This window comes from Rhipicephalus microplus, chromosome 6 (genome assembly GCF_043290135.1).
Source record: "Rhipicephalus microplus isolate Deutch F79 chromosome 6, USDA_Rmic, whole genome shotgun sequence".
Taxonomy (NCBI): Eukaryota; Metazoa; Arthropoda; class Arachnida; order Ixodida; family Ixodidae; genus Rhipicephalus; species Rhipicephalus microplus.
In genome coordinates this window covers 174,383,040-174,400,529 of record NC_134705.1, presented here as the reverse complement: position 1 = coordinate 174,400,529, position 17,490 = coordinate 174,383,040, and the positions used below count along the sequence as shown (strand labels likewise).

At 44.3% G+C, this 17,490-nt stretch overlaps 2 protein-coding genes across 6 annotated transcripts in view; one reads left to right on the top strand and one right to left on the bottom strand.

Moving 5' to 3' along the window:
• The window catches only part of LOC119167121 (ral GTPase-activating protein subunit alpha-1), a 79,618-nt gene extending 69,582 nt beyond the window's left edge, over nucleotides 1-10,036 (top strand). For all 5 annotated transcript variants that reach the window (XM_075867049.1, XM_075867046.1, XM_037418546.2 and 2 more), the window contains 3 exons: nucleotides 1,175-1,305; nucleotides 4,960-5,127; nucleotides 5,987-10,036. In XM_075867049.1, the coding sequence (XP_075723164.1) occupies nucleotides 1,175-1,305; nucleotides 4,960-5,127; nucleotides 5,987-6,042 (355 nt within the window). In that variant the 3' untranslated portion in view covers nucleotides 6,043-10,036. The remainder of the gene's footprint in view (nucleotides 1-1,174; nucleotides 1,306-4,959; nucleotides 5,128-5,986) is intronic.
• A 552-nt stretch (nucleotides 10,037-10,588) lies between these two features.
• Nucleotides 10,589-17,442, bottom strand: LOC119167124 (cytochrome c oxidase assembly factor 6 homolog). The gene is made up of 4 exons (XM_037418548.2): nucleotides 17,277-17,442; nucleotides 16,913-17,072; nucleotides 14,477-14,538; nucleotides 10,589-10,765 (listed from the first exon to the last, which is right to left on the bottom strand). The coding sequence occupies exons 2-4, from the start codon at nucleotides 17,054-17,056 to the stop codon at nucleotides 10,684-10,686; spliced, it is 288 nt and encodes a 95-aa protein (XP_037274445.2). The 5' UTR covers nucleotides 17,057-17,072; nucleotides 17,277-17,442; the 3' UTR covers nucleotides 10,589-10,683.
• Between the last annotated feature and the right edge of the window lie 48 nt (nucleotides 17,443-17,490).

Sequence of the window (17,490 nt, the reverse complement as noted above, 5' to 3'; positions counted from 1 at the left end):
GCAGGATTTTCATTCTTTTCATTTTCTAGTTTCCTGGTTTTCTCGTGTCATTTCACCTTTTTTCCCGCCCCGGTAAACAATGATGGCGTTGCTCAGTTGCAGAATGTTCACAGCAAAGCATGTGAGCGAGCATGAGTGTGTGTTCGATAGGTGATCTTTGTTAATCGCGCAGGGAGAAACGAAGACAGTGAGGCGTCGTGAAATATTTCGTTTGCCGCATGTGTAATCGCCTAGAAAGAAGACGTGTGAGGGATATCATCTATTTATGTGGGACTCTAGTCGGTGTAACCACCTTTAAAGTGAAACCGGCAACCTGCCAGTCTTCAGCAACACCACCTGCTTGGAAGCAAAAGTGGCGATGGTAACTGTAGGTAAAAGCAATGACTCTTTTGCTAAATTGCATTGCATACTTGGTCGGCATTTCGATTGCCTAATATAGTTGATACGATCACGCTGAAGATCACGTACTGTAACACCGCACCCGTCGGCGTCTACACAGAGGGAGTGATTCTTTGCGCTTTGTGATGACAGCGACTTACAAGAATAAAATTACCAGCGCAAAGCTTCGCTGGGCAACATACGCGCTCGTGTGTATGTGTACTGTTGACTGTGCAAAAACAGCATTTCATCCACTTGTATTCACGAACGTGAGATGCCCGCTCATGGCCGAGATTTCTTCGCGTGCCCTGAAAAGATAACGTGAGCGTCTCCCGAAAGTTTTTGAGTCTCCAAAAGAAGGAAAACAACGATTCCGGCCCAGTATGCATTGAAGTTCAGGAAATGGTTTCTTGGTTTTCCCATCACCCAGTTTCTACCTGGCCATGCCTTTTGTTTTTCTCAAATAAATTGGAACTCCTCACTAAAGCTTAATTCTTGTTCTTTTCCTTAAAAATTTAAATTTTATTGATTTCCTCCCCAAATTTTAACATTTATTGTATGGTGCTCGTGCTGTTGATTGCGCTTGCAAAACCGAAACCTAAGTCACCCGAAAATGGACTACTTTGCGTAGTAACACATGTGTATAAGCTCCGTCCACATAGCTTTGGCCGTGCTGCCACAGAAAGTTGTCGCCGAGCATAATAACAGTTTGGATGCAGTGAGCTCGCCCATGCTATCGCATACAGATTGCTGTAAACGTGGTTCAATGCTAATATTATCCTGATGTGCGTATCAGCTACGAGCAGCGAGCGCAGGCATTAGAGACAATTGTGCAGAACTACAAAGAGCTCACAACGTTTGAAGATTTTGCCTCCAAGGTTATGGCCCCAGCGCCTGCCAAAAGCCCCCTCGTGCTCCGTCGATCGGGTAAGTGAACGTTTATGAAGCGGCATCATGCAGCCATGTCATAAATCTGCACAATATTTGATGCAAGATTTCCTCAACTGTACACATTACATTAAGCTAAGTGTACACCTCATCAATGATCGAAATAGGCTGTCTAGATTTTTGTAACACGTGCGTAGTGGTGTTCTTTTAAAGTGCACTTGCAGTTCTTAAAGCCACAGTTGATGTAACACGCATCACCAGTGTTCTCTTCAGGCAACACAATATGGTACAGTGGAACTTCGATTATACGTCCCCCGGTCCTACGACGACCCGTGTTTTACGACGAATTGGCTCGGTCCCGGCAAAACTCCCATAGAAGCAATGTATTAAAAACCTCAATTGTACGACACAATTTTACGCCGGCCCCGCCTCGTACGACGCTTCCCTGGACTGACCGAGTAAAAAAAAAAACAGAGACGACGACGCAGACTGCCACGCAGGCACACTCCGGCAGCGCGGCCGGATTAAAGTCGAGAAACCGAGCTCGTTTCTGCATTCCATGCTGCATTCTCTTTCCGCGGCGCTGCATTCACGGAGCCGCTTCAATTTTTCGGCACGCAACGCAGTCGCGGTCGGCCTAGGCTAGCTAGCCAAAGCCAACGTCGGCCAAAGCCAGCCGGAGCGCATTCATTTTGTCGCAGTGCACTGCGCACTTTTGTTGCGGTCTTGTTTTGTTTTTCTTTCCCCCTCTTTTTTTTTGTGGTTCGGGAGTGATTGAGCAGGTAACAAGGCAGATAATTTCGCGATCACTTTCGAGCGTGCGATAACGTTCACTAGATTTCGCATTGTTGCACGGGTTGCACCAGACATGTTGATCGGCGATTGTTGACAGCCACGGGAACCGGCCATGGTGTTTATCTACTAGAGGGCTGGGGCGTTTTAACCACACGCGATTGGTCAAAGCTTGCGCTGAGGTATGCGCTTGCAAAAATTGAATAGGCCCACTGCCATTTTGCCATTCAAACTGGTGGGTGTTCTGTGGCCATTCCTTCACGTGTGTGCATCGTTGATAGATTGTGCGCCGCAGCTGCTGAGTCCACGTGCCACATTTGTGCATTCTGACATTAGTACTCTTGGTTGTGACTTCTGCGTCTCGCGATGTCGCGAAACCGAAAACCGCTGACGCTCGGCGAAAAGCTTCGAGTTATTGAGGAGGCGGAGAAGCGGACCGGATCAACAAAGGCCAGCATTGCCCGCGACCTGAACATTCCCGAGTCGTCGCTGAAAACGATCCTCGCGAAGAAGGACAGCATCCTGCTGAATGCGTCAAAGTTCGGCCTGAACAGGAAGGCCGCGAAAGATGGCAAATACGCTGCCATGGAGAAGGCCCTCGTAGAGTGGTTGCGTCAGGCACGCAGTGCAGCTATTGCCGTGGATGGCGCAATTTTGAAGGAGAAGGCAGACATGATTGCGTTGCGCTGCGGCATTGACGACTTTAAAGCCTCCAACGGCTGGTTAGATCGTTTTAAAAAACGAAATGGAGTTGTTTACAGCCGCTGCTGCGGAGAGAGCTCGTCTGTCAGCTCCTCCACTGTTGAACAATGGACCGCATTGCTGCCGGAACTGATACGGCAGTACAAGCCTTGCGACGTATTCAACGCAGACGAAACTGGATTATTTTACAATATGCAGCCAGACCAGACTTTGACGTTCAAAGGAGAGGGTTGTCACGGCGGTAAGCGGAGCAAAGAGCGTCTTACTGTGTTGCTTTGCGCTAATGAAGACGGCTCGGAAAAGCTTCCTGCCCTCGTGATTGGCAAGTTTGAGAAGCCGCGATGCTTCAAAAATTTGAAAAGGCTGCCGTGCCAATACACGTTTAACCGCAAAGCCTGGATGACTGCTGCCAAGTTTGCTGCATATCTGCAGCAGCTAGACTCGAGAATGGGGGCTAAAGACAGAAAAATTCTTCTTCTGCTGGACAATGCGCCGTGCCATCCAACGGATACGTCGCATTTGAGGAATGTAAAAGTCGCATTTCTGCCCCCGAATTGCACAAGTCAGCTGCAGCCACTTGACGCCGGCGTCATCAAATGCATGAAGCAGAAATACAGGAAGTTTCTGGTTCAGCGTCGGCTAGCGGGCATGGAACGCAAGCAGATGGCCACGAAGCTCTCTGTGCTCGATGCAATGCACTACATCGCTAGTGCATGGGACGCGGTCACGCAGGAAACTATCGCCAACTCCTTCAGACACTGCGGTTTTACGAGAAGTGGCGGCTGTTTCAGTGAGGCTGCAGTGCTTGATGATGACGAACCCGAGTTTGGGCGCCTGGAGCTGCCTGGATCGTTCGCGGACTATGTTGGTGCCGACGACGATGTCGCTGTGTGCAGTGCAGTGTCGCTGGATGACATTATTGAAACTGTGCGTCCCGACTCTGCGGAAACTTCCGACGAAGAAGAGATGGACGATACCGCAGAGGCAAGCGCTTCCGTACCGACTTACACGGACGTGTTGGATTACGTCGACAACATTCGGCGGTTTGCGTGCGCATACGACGAGGTCGGCGACTTGCTGCAAGATGTCGCAGCTCTCGAAAGGAAACTGATGCGTCGTGGCTGGGCCAACTCGCAGAAAAAAATTACAGATTTTTTTAAGAGGTGAGAATAAAGGTTCGTTCACGCCTCCGATAAAATGCGTGGTTGTCATTTTTTCAAGTAATTTAATCTACGTTTACCGGAGTATCGCCGTATTGCGTTGCGGACTTGCTCAGGCATTATGTACTGACTGTTGTGGGGCAGCAATGATCGTCACTGCTTATATATCCTTAGTTTTTGGATTATACGACGCCCGCATTATACGACGGTTTTGCGTGGTCCCCTGAAAGTCGTATAATCGAGGTTTCACTGTAGTTGTGTAAGAATTTTTTCACCGTGTAGGAAAGCCGACTTCGAAATCTCGCTAAAGCTCCACCGAGGGTGTGGACATCACTTCAGAAGAAAATGGGGTGTTTTGCATGAGTCGGTGGTCTCCTTAGTATGCGCTGCAGTTCAGCAATATTTGGAGAAGCCTCTCCTCAGATGTGTGTTATTAAATGTACTATGTAGTATTGATTTTATTACAATTATGCTACTAGGGTGTGCATTGCAAAGTAGTTACAGGATGACGTCAGATGACATTGCTTTGAGCGTAAGTTTGGAGGATGGAGGGGAATAGAGGAAATAAACATCAAAACAAACGACAAGCCATAAGGATTAAACAACAAGTAGAGCTCTCATACTGTTGTCTTGCTTATCTGCATGTATTTAAAATAAAGCTCGGACTGTTTTTTATGCATTTGCCTAAGATGACTTAAAGGTGAAAGCCCCTTTCTTTTTCTTCTCAGTTGATTGTATTGATTTTCCTGTCCCCTCCTGAGAGCTTTCTGTACCCTACATGGCCTTTCAGTGCCTTTGGAACTGGCCTTCTGTTGAACTATTGAGAACAAACACTGTGTGATAATATGAGAAATTTTAGCGACCGGTGACGTCTCGATGATATCATCGTGTGGCGTTATCACATGATGATAAGTTTCGCATGGCTAGTATTTACGCCGCCAATGATCGTTCTTTGATTTGGTGAGACACCTAAGGCTTTAAAAAGTTATGTACCGAACTGGCCTTGGTTAATATTTTCTGTCGTGTTGTTCCAACGCAGCTGGCCCGTCTGGATCGGAGGGAGGCTCGCCTCAGCTGGGGTCAACGTTAGCCGCTGCACTGCTGGACAGCGACAGCGGCTCATCCTCGATGCAGCACCACCACCCTCGCCCACGGCCGGCCACTGTGTCCAGTTCGGCCGGCGACCAGGGTTCGTTCTCTTTCAGAGGTGAGTCACTTGCTTGGGAGGTGGCAGGACGTGTACGGAGCTTTATGTTGGACGCCACTACTGTTGAACCTTTTTGTTAGACGCATGCTCCAGGCAGCGATCCTTGTATTTCGTATGAGATGTCTCTGATAAGCAGGGTACCTCGTATGAATTTTCTTTTGAACCCGTATTTTACTGCAGGCACACTGGTGTCTTTTATAGCCATTTGTGTCTTATATCAGTGTCTCCTATGACGTCATTCGATCGTATAGAAAAACTTGGCAGCAATATCTGCAGCACCACCAGTCGTCCAATGGTTAAGGTGCGGGTCGTATCAGTGATGCGATCGGGAGTTGGCTGGTCCCAAGTTCAGAGAAAAACCACCACTGAAGCAGGCCGTGTCACATACACACACACAGACTATGCATTTTGTGTGCCTAACATTGACAAATGCCTTGAGTTTCTGTTCAACTTGTGTGTAAGCTCTCGTGAAGGTACGCTGCCAGCTGCTGTGACTGTATGCAATGGCAGGAATAGCCAAGAACGGTTTTGCCATGTGTCTTGTGAGGCCTGAGAACATAAACAATTGGTTGCACGAGTAATCCTTATCAGCTTTGAATTTCCATAGAGGCTTTTGTTTTAAGTTTCTAGGGGCAGTAGGACATCCAAAGTCCTATTGCACTGACTCTGTAAGTGTTACTTTCCAAATACTCGGGTGCGGGAGTACCCACACTCCTCATTGATGCCGTTCAAACACAATTTGCCGAATAATGTATGGCAACAGAGCTTATACTGAATGTTACGTGGTGATCGGCATATTTCTTTATGTGCCTCACTGACACTTTGTGCTTCTTTCTTTTTTTCTGTTTTCATGTTCCAGAGCACCACGCCATTCCAGCTTCACAGAGCCACAGTTCAGCACCTGTGCCCAACTGATGCGGGTCCCAGACGTTGTTTTTTCTCGCTTTGTTTTTCCCGCCGGCAGTCCGGTGATTTCAGCTTCTCTCGACCACCTCTTTTCTGTTACTGTTATTATTATTATTGCCTATTATATGTTTTATATACATAGATATATATATATATATATACATACATACATTTATGACGCAAGTGACCTGTTGTTCTGATGAGCACCCCTAGATTCGCTATGGGACGCGATGTTTATGCTGTCGGCAGTCGTGTGCTCTTGTTACCGCCTGGCGAGGAATGTGTACTGTGCTCCGAAACTCTTGAATGGGAGGCAGGTTTCGTGAACTTTTTTAGAGCGATTATGGCAGACGGCGCGAAAGGAAGCTGATGGTGAATGAACTGGCCATTGCATCCATGGAGAATTTGTATGCTTTGCAGAAACATGCTTGCTGCGCCGGGAAAATGCATTGCTCTCATAATTGATCTTGGCACCTTGGGGATTCGCTGTGATTGAGCATTCATTAATGTTTTCTTTCTTTTTATAACGTTTATATCATTCTTCTTTTACATCAACCGGGGAGATGGTTACAGCGACATGGCACGCTTGTTCAAAGGTCTCGGACAAGCGTAGTTTGCGAAGTTGCGCAGGCATGGTCAGTAGCGTGTGTTTGTCACAAGAGGTAGTACAGTTGAACCTCGTTATAGCAAAATAGCACTGAGACCGTAAATTAGTTTGTTATAATTGATACTCATTGCTATAGTAGAGATAAAATTTGGCTCTAATAGGTCATCAATGTGGCTCACACGAAAGTCATGAATACAAAAAGACTAGCCTGCAATACCCCTCTGAACAAGGTAACCCTTACCTGTTACCTTGTGGCACTTCAAAATAGACCAGGATGTGGAAGAATAAAATTGCAATAGATTGAAGTTCATTAGATAAAATAGGCCTGCTTTTATGTTTAAATAAGGATGTGATCTGCGGTTGAAAAAGGATGCGAAAATGTGGTTGTGAATTGGTCTTTCAATACTTACTTTGCTTTTTATGCAATCTTTCAAGTTTCGACACTCGTGCATACATGTTTACTCGCTACAACCGAAGTCGCGATGGCTCTCGCATTTTCTGTTTCCTCATAAGAATAACAAACATCACAGAAATGGAGAATTTCTAACCGAAACTCAGATTTAGTTCACGATAACCAACAATACGTTATATCAGTGTTCAATACAAAGAGGTTCAACTGTGCCACAAGACGTTACGAAACATCGGAACTTTTCTGTCACTTTTCACTAGCTACGTCGGGAAATGCCATTGCGGAAATGAGCAGCGGTCGAGTGACTGATGATGTTGCTAGTGTTTTCGTCTGGGGGGGGAAGTGTCTTCATAATGACAGCAACCGTGCTGTCAAGTGCATCTCTCGACTCCTTGTGCGTTGCAGCTCGCCATTACGATGTGAAGGCAGCGAAAGTTCGAAATGTCTTCCATAGATCAAAGTGCTAGCTAGCCTTCATTTGTGCATCTTAGGGCAAGAAACATTTGTTTTAAACGGACACACGAATGTGCAATCTTTTGAATTCATGCTCATGAATATAAAAGCCCCCTTTCAGGTCTTTTTCGGGTTGTAAAGTGTGCTTTCTCAAGTGAAGTTTCCGTACAAGGTATAAGCTAACAAGCTATTCAGGCATAGAAAAAACAAGCTTTTTGCTTCATTGCATAAGTTTATTCTTTCCTGACAAAGCTTCATGATAGAACTCGTTAATGAGACATAGAGTAATTGGGTTCACAATGCACTGGGCAACAAGCAACAGCAAGGCTGCTATTGTTGCTGGCTTTAATATTCCTCAAATGTTGTATTGAATCCCTCGTTTCTTTCATTTTTCTCTGGCATGCTGTCTTGACAAAGCATCAGTGTATGAGCTGGGCTTCAATGAATTTTGCATTGAACTCTCATTACTGTCCCTAGTTTTACCCCCTTTCCCCCCCCCCCCTATTGTGCTTGTACTTGAACATATTCAATATGTCGTGCTTGCATTAGAATGAACACGTGGTAGAAAAAAACATTTCGTAGCTTTCATTTTAACATCATCATTAAACAAAAAGCTTTGACAAGGAGTTACTTATTTCTTTACTATTCACTTCAGTTTTGCTGATAAGTTTATAGCTGAGTTATCCAGGTAACACGTTAAAGCTGTTGCTTTTTGTCAAGGTAACCCCTATCGAAATATGTACTGCACCTATCTGCACGTTCACTCGTGGTTTGCAAAGTCTCGTTATAGTATTAGTTTTTTTTAGTCATACTGTGTCCAAGATTTGAGGTGGCGGTTTCGCGAATGATTTCCTAGGAAGTGTTTCGTAGCATTGGCATTTCTAACGGGGCAGCATTCTGACATGTTTTAGCGTTGTATTAGTGCCATGTAAATAGGCTGACACGTTGAGAAGTGTTTGTGCACGTGGTTCTATGTGGCATGTATGTGCAACTCTTACTCTAGATGAAACAGGGGCCAAGCTTGCGCAAACACACAGTACTACACACACACACGCTTAGCTTACACACAACAGCGTCTCGAAGTGCTTGCCAGCAGCGTCTAGCCACCCATTTTTTCATCGACGGCAACGGATGATCGAGTGTTAGCTGCGTCGCTCTTCGAATGAAACGACGCTCGCGTCGCACAGACTGTCTTAAATCGTATGCAAGCATTTCTCGGCATGCTCTCAATCATTGTACTTAAACTAATGCCACGTCACAACTCGCTCGAAGCGGATGCATCATCGATGGCCCGATATCGGCACTGTGTCCTTGTACATAATGTAAATGCACACTTTAAAGACCGCGTAACGTTTCCCAGTTTCTTTGTAATGCACTTCGAGTGGCCGAACCGTGACGCGAGTACGTTTAAAACATCGCCCCCAATCTTGTGTTCCTATAACTGGCCGTGTTGTGGGAACTTCCAGAATAAGGAATCCGATAACACTTGAGATTGGAAGAGGTTTTTTGTTTTGTTTTGTACCTGTCTTGCAATTGCAATCTGCTTGCCAGCATATCCCACGTCGAGACGTCGCATATAGTGCAAACAAGGTGCTGTATCAGTTACAAATGTACATAACTTACTGCAAGTTTCGACATTGCGAACATTGCGACTTTTACTGCAAGTGCAAAGACTTGTGCGGGCCGAAGTATTGTGTTGAATATAAGGAACCACGCGAATTCTTCACGTGATCTTTTGGGGGAAGTGTGTGTTTTATTGAACATGGCCTTTTCGAGGTAAGAATGAAAGGCCGTCACATGCAATTTGCGACCTGATGCAGACGACTCTTGGAAGCTCTCAACTAGTGCCGTGTGTAAATAAATGTCTGCATTTCTTGTACTGTTAAAGCTGAGGCTTCCAGCCATTTTTGTTACTTTTTATTCACCTGTCTACAATTAATTCTCAACAGTAATGAATTAACAATCTAAGTTCAGAAGCAGGACTGCCCGCTGGCATGAACAGTGCACAAACAGCACAGTGTTATTGGTGTTCCGCACATTTGTGTCGTGATCATGACAGCTGATTTTGTTAGCTTTGAAAGTCTCATTGGATGATATCTCATTACTTGTAGCTGAGGATCCGTGGAATTTCATTGTGTTACTTTCAAGAGTTCAATACTTTTGCGCCACCTTGGGGAAACAGATACTGTGCCATCGAATGAACGCGAGATCTTTGTCGAGCTTTATGGCTGAGAGAAGGAAATCGGGATTGTGTTCTTTAGGTGTTCTGTGAATGCGTGTGAGATAGACGGATGACATATGCATAAAAATCAAGATTGTACATAAAATATGTGCACTCGTGGGCTTGCTCACATTTTTTTTTGTAATTTCATGAGGCTTATTTTATAACTTAACGGGGTGGCCTGCACTGCGGTGTTAATACGTCATGAATTAAAGTGAAAAGTAAAAAAAAATGGAAATTAACAAGTGCTTTCAAAGCAAGCCACATCTGTCTTGTATGTGTGGTTCAGCGTGCAATAAAAAATGCGAGGAAATGCACGGCTTCATTCTTTTGGTGAACGTCGGCTTGGTACGCAAAATATAGGTGGCAATCACAAAAGCTGGTGTGTTTTGTTTTGATGCTTTGATTGTTATTATGCAGCGACACACCAACAGTATTTCAGAAGAATATAAAAAGAAGCGTTAGAGCAGTATTCAAAGGCAGAAACTATGCTCTTGCTCTTATGGTATGTGGCTAGAATGCTTTTTTTTTACGTGTTCGTTGTGCAACACTGGTGTCAGTGTTGAACCACTTGTTGCCGTGCGCTACTCTGACAAAGCCCTGCAAGCAGTCTCGCTTCCATTGAGTAAACACTTTTCTCGCGCAGTGTGGCAAAAGACTACCAATTATTTGCCTTGGGTACACGTCATTATTTTACTTGCAGGAGTAATGGCAAGCTATACTTTTAAAGTCAGATCCTTGGTTCAATGCTAGCCCCACTTACTGCCCATGTGTCACACTGCCCATGACACATGATCACAATGTACAAAATAAACTACTCGTAAACTAGTTCGCCTGTGTACAAGCTATGAAAGAGTGGCAACAGTACAGGAATATACTTTATTTTGCTGTTTTGTCACTGCGTGGTGCTCTAGCTGAGACGCAAGCTGGCCTCTTAAAGTCTATGGGACTGACAAGTAGTCAGGTGACTGCTCTGAACTTGGCGCGGTCGCGATGGCCAGTGGTGTCTACGAATACGATGGTTGGCCTCCCAGCGGCTCGCCTAGAAACAAAGTGGCAGCACAATTATGCGTATGGCACTTATCGATTGACACAGCATATCGTCACCATTATCTGCTGTGCAGTCAACCCTCTCAGATCCCCTTTTCAAGCACTAAAAATTTTAGCGATATTGTGACACCAAAAAAAATCCTAGTGACAAAATTCTTTTAAAGCAGTAGTCCAATAGTTTCATTGCTTAAAAGCTGTGCTCTTCTTGTTTTTCATGTGGCAGGGAGTTTATTACTAGTGTAGAAAATAAGACTAGGCTTCCTATGCCTAAACTTTGCATAGAAACCACAGTACCAGTACATTGGTATGCGATTGAAAATATTTGATGTGGTTTATTTTGTCATGTCTAGGCTGTTTTGGCACAAAATAAGTCTAAACTTGCTGAATTAATTCCTTTCAACATTCAATGTGACGCTTCTTGCTAAATAAGGTATGAACTAAAACAGAGCAGACACTATTGAAATGCAAGGCCAGGAGTGCCAGTGCAGGTACTTTGAAGCATTTGCAATTTGCTGTTGCTAAACTGTTATGTAAAAACACCCGATTAATTTGAAATTTCAGTTCTGCTGCACAATATAAGGCTAAATTCTCTACAGATTGCTGCAGATCCCACTGTTGCCTATAACAGCGGGAATAATTTTAAAGGTAATTACATCTACCGATTCATTACATTAAGGCTCAATTTATATTCATGGCATTACTGTACACATTGATACAAGAAAAGCGAGATTAGAAGTTCAAATGAATGTAAGAAAAAGAGCATAAAACTGGTCCACAGTTTGTAGTATAGCAGCCAACGATGCTGCTTTGGCCATTAAAAAATAGGCATGAAAGAGATAATTACAATGCTGAAGCACCTATTAATTTTTATAAATTCACCAAGTAGTTCCCCTTTTTAACATAAGGTATGATCATTTATGTCGCATTCTACTTCTGTATGTAAAGCTGGAGCTGTGCAATGAAGAAGGCTACGACGAGATGGTGCATTGGTTATGCTAAAATAAAATTAACGCAGACAAATGGCATGTAAATTGTGCATTAGTGTACTTGAAAGTACGAGGACCTTGTGCCATTTTGTGCACGAAAGCGAAATGTTCCATTCTGCCTTCTATCCAGCGATCAGTAGTGAACCTGGACAGCCGATTCTCACTCGAACATTTGTGGTGCCATGCGAAAAGCATTTTTTCGAAAATTTAGAGAAAAAAAAAGTAAAGCTCCTCACATGAATGGCTTACCCCTGAATCTAGACACCATAAGAAAATTACCAGGCCAACACTTGACCAATGAATGATTGCTCTCGAGGCCTTGTCAGTCTAAACGGCACAAGGGGAGAACTTCATCCAGCATTCATGAGCGAGCACGGTCGTTGATTACTAGACTAAGCGGTTAAGACGACGAAAACTCATGCCGACAGGAGCAAGGTGCTCAGAACAGTTCCACTTGGCATGTAGCATGCTCAGTACAGGCAAGCGTCTAGAAACGCCGGGAAAGTGAATAGATTGAGCTGGCATACCAACATGGTACTTTACCTGTTTTGCTCCCGTTCTTTCACTTAATCTAGCCAACTTGAACACAGTGGATTGGAAAGGCAGCACAGATAGAAGTATTGTTCACCTTAATTACATCGTTGTACATGGTCTTCGAGGAAAGTGTTCTAAAACATGACATTTGAATCGGAGCAGAGGTCTAAAACGCGCAACCCGAGGCCCACACATGACTGTATTTGCCCATTTTTTTTATGAGTATTTTTGTGAGCTACACATTGCTTGTTTTCGTAAGCCATCCTGTGTGGTCACCATGTGTTCAAACATAATCGTGAAACAATACATTTCAGAATCTGCACTTAGATTTTACTAATTTCTGAGATCGGTATTGATATGTTGTTGGAATGCTGGCACAAATCTTCTTGAAAAGATCCATATATAAATCATGGGAAAGGTTTTTGTTCAAATAGAGGAGTGTTTGCCAACAATTTATATCCCCCCCCCCCCCTTGTTTTTAAGTTATTCACGTCTTTGACCCATGCGGAACTAAATTGCGTTATTGCGGTCGGCCGGTTGAAGTGAGCTTGAGACCCATGTCTTTGATTACAGTGTGAAACAAACTGTAGTGTATGGTGTCCAAACCCAGCCTTTGACCACATACCTTAAATCGCACCTCAGATACAGGGACGGCTAGCGTCACCTAGTACACTGTGGCTCTACTGTAGTAAATTTCCTTTTTGAAATGATCTGTTACTTCCCTTTATTGCCATAAAGTATGTTAAAAGAAATAATCAATGGTATGGCATTTCTTAACTTACAAAAATCAAGATTGGGGATCACAATTTATGGTAGTGCACTTCGCGTTTCTGGCCATAAAAAATGTGACAAACGTTACGACCAAGCAAATGCAGTGTGCACAGTATAACCTCCATCACACGAATTTATTGGGACATCTTGAAGTTGTTGATTCATCAGAGACTTGTACCATCCACACAACTGACAGCCACAAGTGAAGGCAAGTCATTGGAAATAATTTGGCTTAGAGTTATCGACGACTTCCTAGATTGTACTTATAAGTTGTTGCAAACGCTCTCTTATAAGCCGTAAATAGTTCCGCACATTAAGTGATTAACATTACAACAGTCAACTGCAGACCTTAACGAGGACTTTTAACCTACTAATGCTGCAAGGATAAAGCCGCTGATCACAAGGGATACTGGCATGGAACATTCATGTCATCCACTGTGACACATTCATCAGAAAAAAACCTGTAACATACCCTTACCAAGATTCTTTTATACGTACTCTTTACAATAAAATTCAGATAAATCACAACTGCATAGGAAACTTCATTGTATGACAATACCACAGCCCTAATAGCTTTTTCTCTTACATTTAACACTAACACAAGAAAAAAATTTTAAGGTTTTCCAGCTACTCAACACTCCTTTTATAAAAAAATATTACCTTTCCAGAGCAGCCTGGCCCAGACCAGCAACTAGCTGGATTTCACAATAAAGTTGTTTCATTCATTCATTTTCCAGAGAGATGAATCCCTTTTTCTGACAACTCCAATTCAGGCTCAACATGAATATCTCGCCTTTTTGTAGTTCGCTTTTCATTAAAATATTGACCCCACTTAAACTCGATCTCTGCTAAAGATCGCAACAAGCTCTCGAACATACTTGAACCGAGTGCTACATTATTAGCTGTACACCAGCTTCAGAATTCACAGAAGCATGCAGATGTGCGACAGACAAGCAACAGCAAGCTGATCTGCCCATTCAGAGGAGACTAGGAAAAAAAAAGACTAACAGCAGCATTCGAAAACGTGTGTCCAGCGAAAATGCTTTATTACAACATGGAAAACAAACAGCACTTCGGCCAGACAAGCAGCCACACGCATGCGAACATCTATGAATGCTCATGCTTCTACATTCGTACTCTACTCCTAATCGTTATTTTGTTATGACGAAATGTCCCATCACGTGCCAAGAATGGCACCTCCTTTTAAATCTAATGCCCATAATGACGAATTAATTATGCATTCCGAGCAGCACGTGAGTGTCCTTGCGAATGGATCTGGTGCCTGGCTGTGGCGCGCACTCGCAGCCTTCTCCGACTTAGTCAAAACTGTTTCAAGGATTGAGAGTTCCTTGCCAGACAACAAAGTGCCTCAGCTTTTTGCCCTGGTATTCGTGTCATCGAGTGGTTCGTACCCGTCTTTCTCAATCTTGTCCTTGAACTTCAGGTATTCCCTCTTGCGGTCAAAGTGCTTCACCTGGAAGTTGGAAAAGAAACCGTGCCAATCCTGAGTTACGCAAACACAAGATTCGGAAGTACCTGCCATGACGGCTCAGCAGGTAATGTGTTGCACAGCTAGACAGGGGATGCGCGTTCGATTACAGGCTACGGTGCACCTACATTTCAATGAAGGTGAACGGTGTAAATACCCATGTATTTAGATTTTGGTGCAGTCTTTCATAATAGAGGCTGAATGTTGGGGTTGAACATCACTTGGTACATCTACACCTAAAGGGTGGGGGGGATTGGGAGGTGCAACACTGAAAAGTTCAGGATTAACTCTGGCAACATGTGCACCTTCACTGTTCACCCAAAGCTTAGTATAAGAGAGCAGTATGTGTAAGAGCTTCTTTGCATTTTGCCCTCGTTTCATTGCAACTGCTGTTGAGACCATTACATTACACACAGGTATCAGCACCCACTGCCAGATGCGATAGGGTTTTCAGTGCAAGGGCACTCCTTGCTAGGCGGGCCCACTTTGTTTCTCCAGTAAAACGCTACTAAGGCTGCCTGAACACTAGAGTTTTTCATAACATTGTTTTTTACAGCATGCACTGAGACTACAACGTTTTATGACATGTTTGTTTCTTGGTTTCATTTTCAGACACTTTGTACAAAAGTTCTGTACAGATTCTTCCTTGACCAAAGCATCTATCATCATCATCAGCCTGACTACGTCCACTGCAGGACAAAGGCCTCTCCCATGTTCCGCCAGTTAACTCTGTCCTGTGCTTGCTGCTGCCAATTTATACCAGCAAACGTCTTAATCTCATCTGCCAACTTAACCTTCTGTCTCCCCCTAACCCGTTTGCCTTCTCTGGGAATCCAGTTAGTTACCCTTAATGACCAGCGGTTACCCTGTCTTTGCGCTAAATGCCAGGCCAATGTCCATTTCCTCTTCTTGATTTCAACTATGATACGCTTAACCCCCATTTGTTCCCTAATCCACTCTGCTCTCTTCTTGTCTCTTAAGGTTACACCTACAGTTTTTTTCTTTTCATTGCTTGCAGCGTTGTCCTCAATTTAAGCTGAACCCTCTATGTAAGTCTCCAGGTTTCTGCTCCGTAGCTAAGTACCGGCAAGATACAGCTGTTATATACCTTCCTCTTGAGGGATAGTGGCAATCTACCTGTTATAATTTGAGAGTGCTTGCCAAATGTGCTCCATCCCATTCTTATTCTTCTAGTTACTTCAATCTCATGGTTCAGCTCTGCGGTTATTACCTGCCCTAAGTAGACATAGTCTTTTACAACTTCATAGATTACGAGAACGCATTTGATTCAGTAGAAATATCAACAGTCGTGCAGACACTGCGGAATCAGGGCATCAATGAAACATATAAACACCCTGGAAGAAATCTACAGAGAATCAACTGCTACCATAGTGCTTCATAAAGAAAGCAACAAAATACCAATCAAGAAGGGTGTAAGGCAGGGGGATACAATCTCCCCAATGCTATTTACCGCATGCTTACAGGAGGTTTTCAGAGGCCTAGAATGGAAACAGTTAGGGATAAGAGTTAATGAAGAGTACCTTAGTAACCTGTGCTTCGCCGATGACATTGCATTGCTGAGTAACTCAGGGGACGAATTGCAACTCATGATTACGGAGTTAGACAAGAAGAGCAGAAAGGTGGGTCTTAAAATTAATCTGCAGAAAACGAAAGCAATTTACAACAACCTCGGAAGAGAGCAGTGCTTCGAGATAGGTAATAGTCCACTTCAAGCAGCTATAGTTTGTCCCAAATGTCCCACGGTCAGTTAGTAACACATGAAATGCAATCAAAACTTCTGCAGAGGTGGTCTAGTATTCCACACGAGCCCTGCCCAAGCGACTGAAATGTTACGTGCTTCCACTTGGTAAACCACAACTCGTAGGTCTACGTGTTAACTTCTTCAGCAACAACAGTTGTCAGTAGAGTGGCGCAGATGAAACCTCTGGTAGGAGACAATGTACAGTAAAGTCTATAGTTAAAAGGAACACCATTCGATTCGAGCAACAACTATCATGTAGCTATGATGCAAAGTGAAGACAGAAGAATATGAGGAGGAGGAGGAGGATCGAAGGAGGAAGGACAGAAGAAGGTGAATTGTTGAACATACCAAGGGCGTGCTACCAATGGGGGTGAACAAATTATTAGTTGCGTGCGAGTTCCGTTAATGGCAGACTTCCCTTTAACAGCAAACCAGACTGAATATCCCGCGAAAATTGCCAAATTACTATGCGTTGACGTACAAAATCGAAGGCTGCATGTGCCAGCTGTCGTGCATCGTACTAATAAACGCACTGTAGTGTAAGAGACATGCACATATACATAACACGCGCCAATCAAAGCACAACAACCTGCTTACCCACTGGCTCGGGCAAAGGGTCTCGTACAAGGACTTCATTTCCGCGCAGCGTTTTGCATCATCAGCATTGCTGTCAAGGCACTCCCAGTAGCGATCTCGAGAATCCCAACACTTCTGACGCTGTTCCTTGTTCGGGAAAGACATTGCGGTCTCCCGCGCGCTGTAATGCAAGATCAGATCGTTTCGATCACGAACGTAAGCTACAGCAAGCACACAGCAAGATACAGCAAACGCCTGCTAAGCAGGGATACGACTTAAGAAGGTCCATTCCGGAATAGCGGTTGTTAAAGGTGAGACATTTTGATCACACTGCACTCGTAGTAGCAGTAGAAGCAAGCACGTGGATTTTAGCGGTCACGCTTACTTGATTACGTCGCTGAAGTCGATACACCGAGACGGGAGTTTGTCGGGCTAGGTTAGTTGCCCAAACAACGAACCGCGATCGACCATTTGAGACGATTGCGATCCTTCGTCTCCGAAGGTCTAAGAATGAAGGGGCACTTGGGTCGCTGCGAGCACGGGGCTGCTGCTGGTTTCGAAAACCCTTCGCACTCGCCCTCTGCCGGCTGCAGGAACCG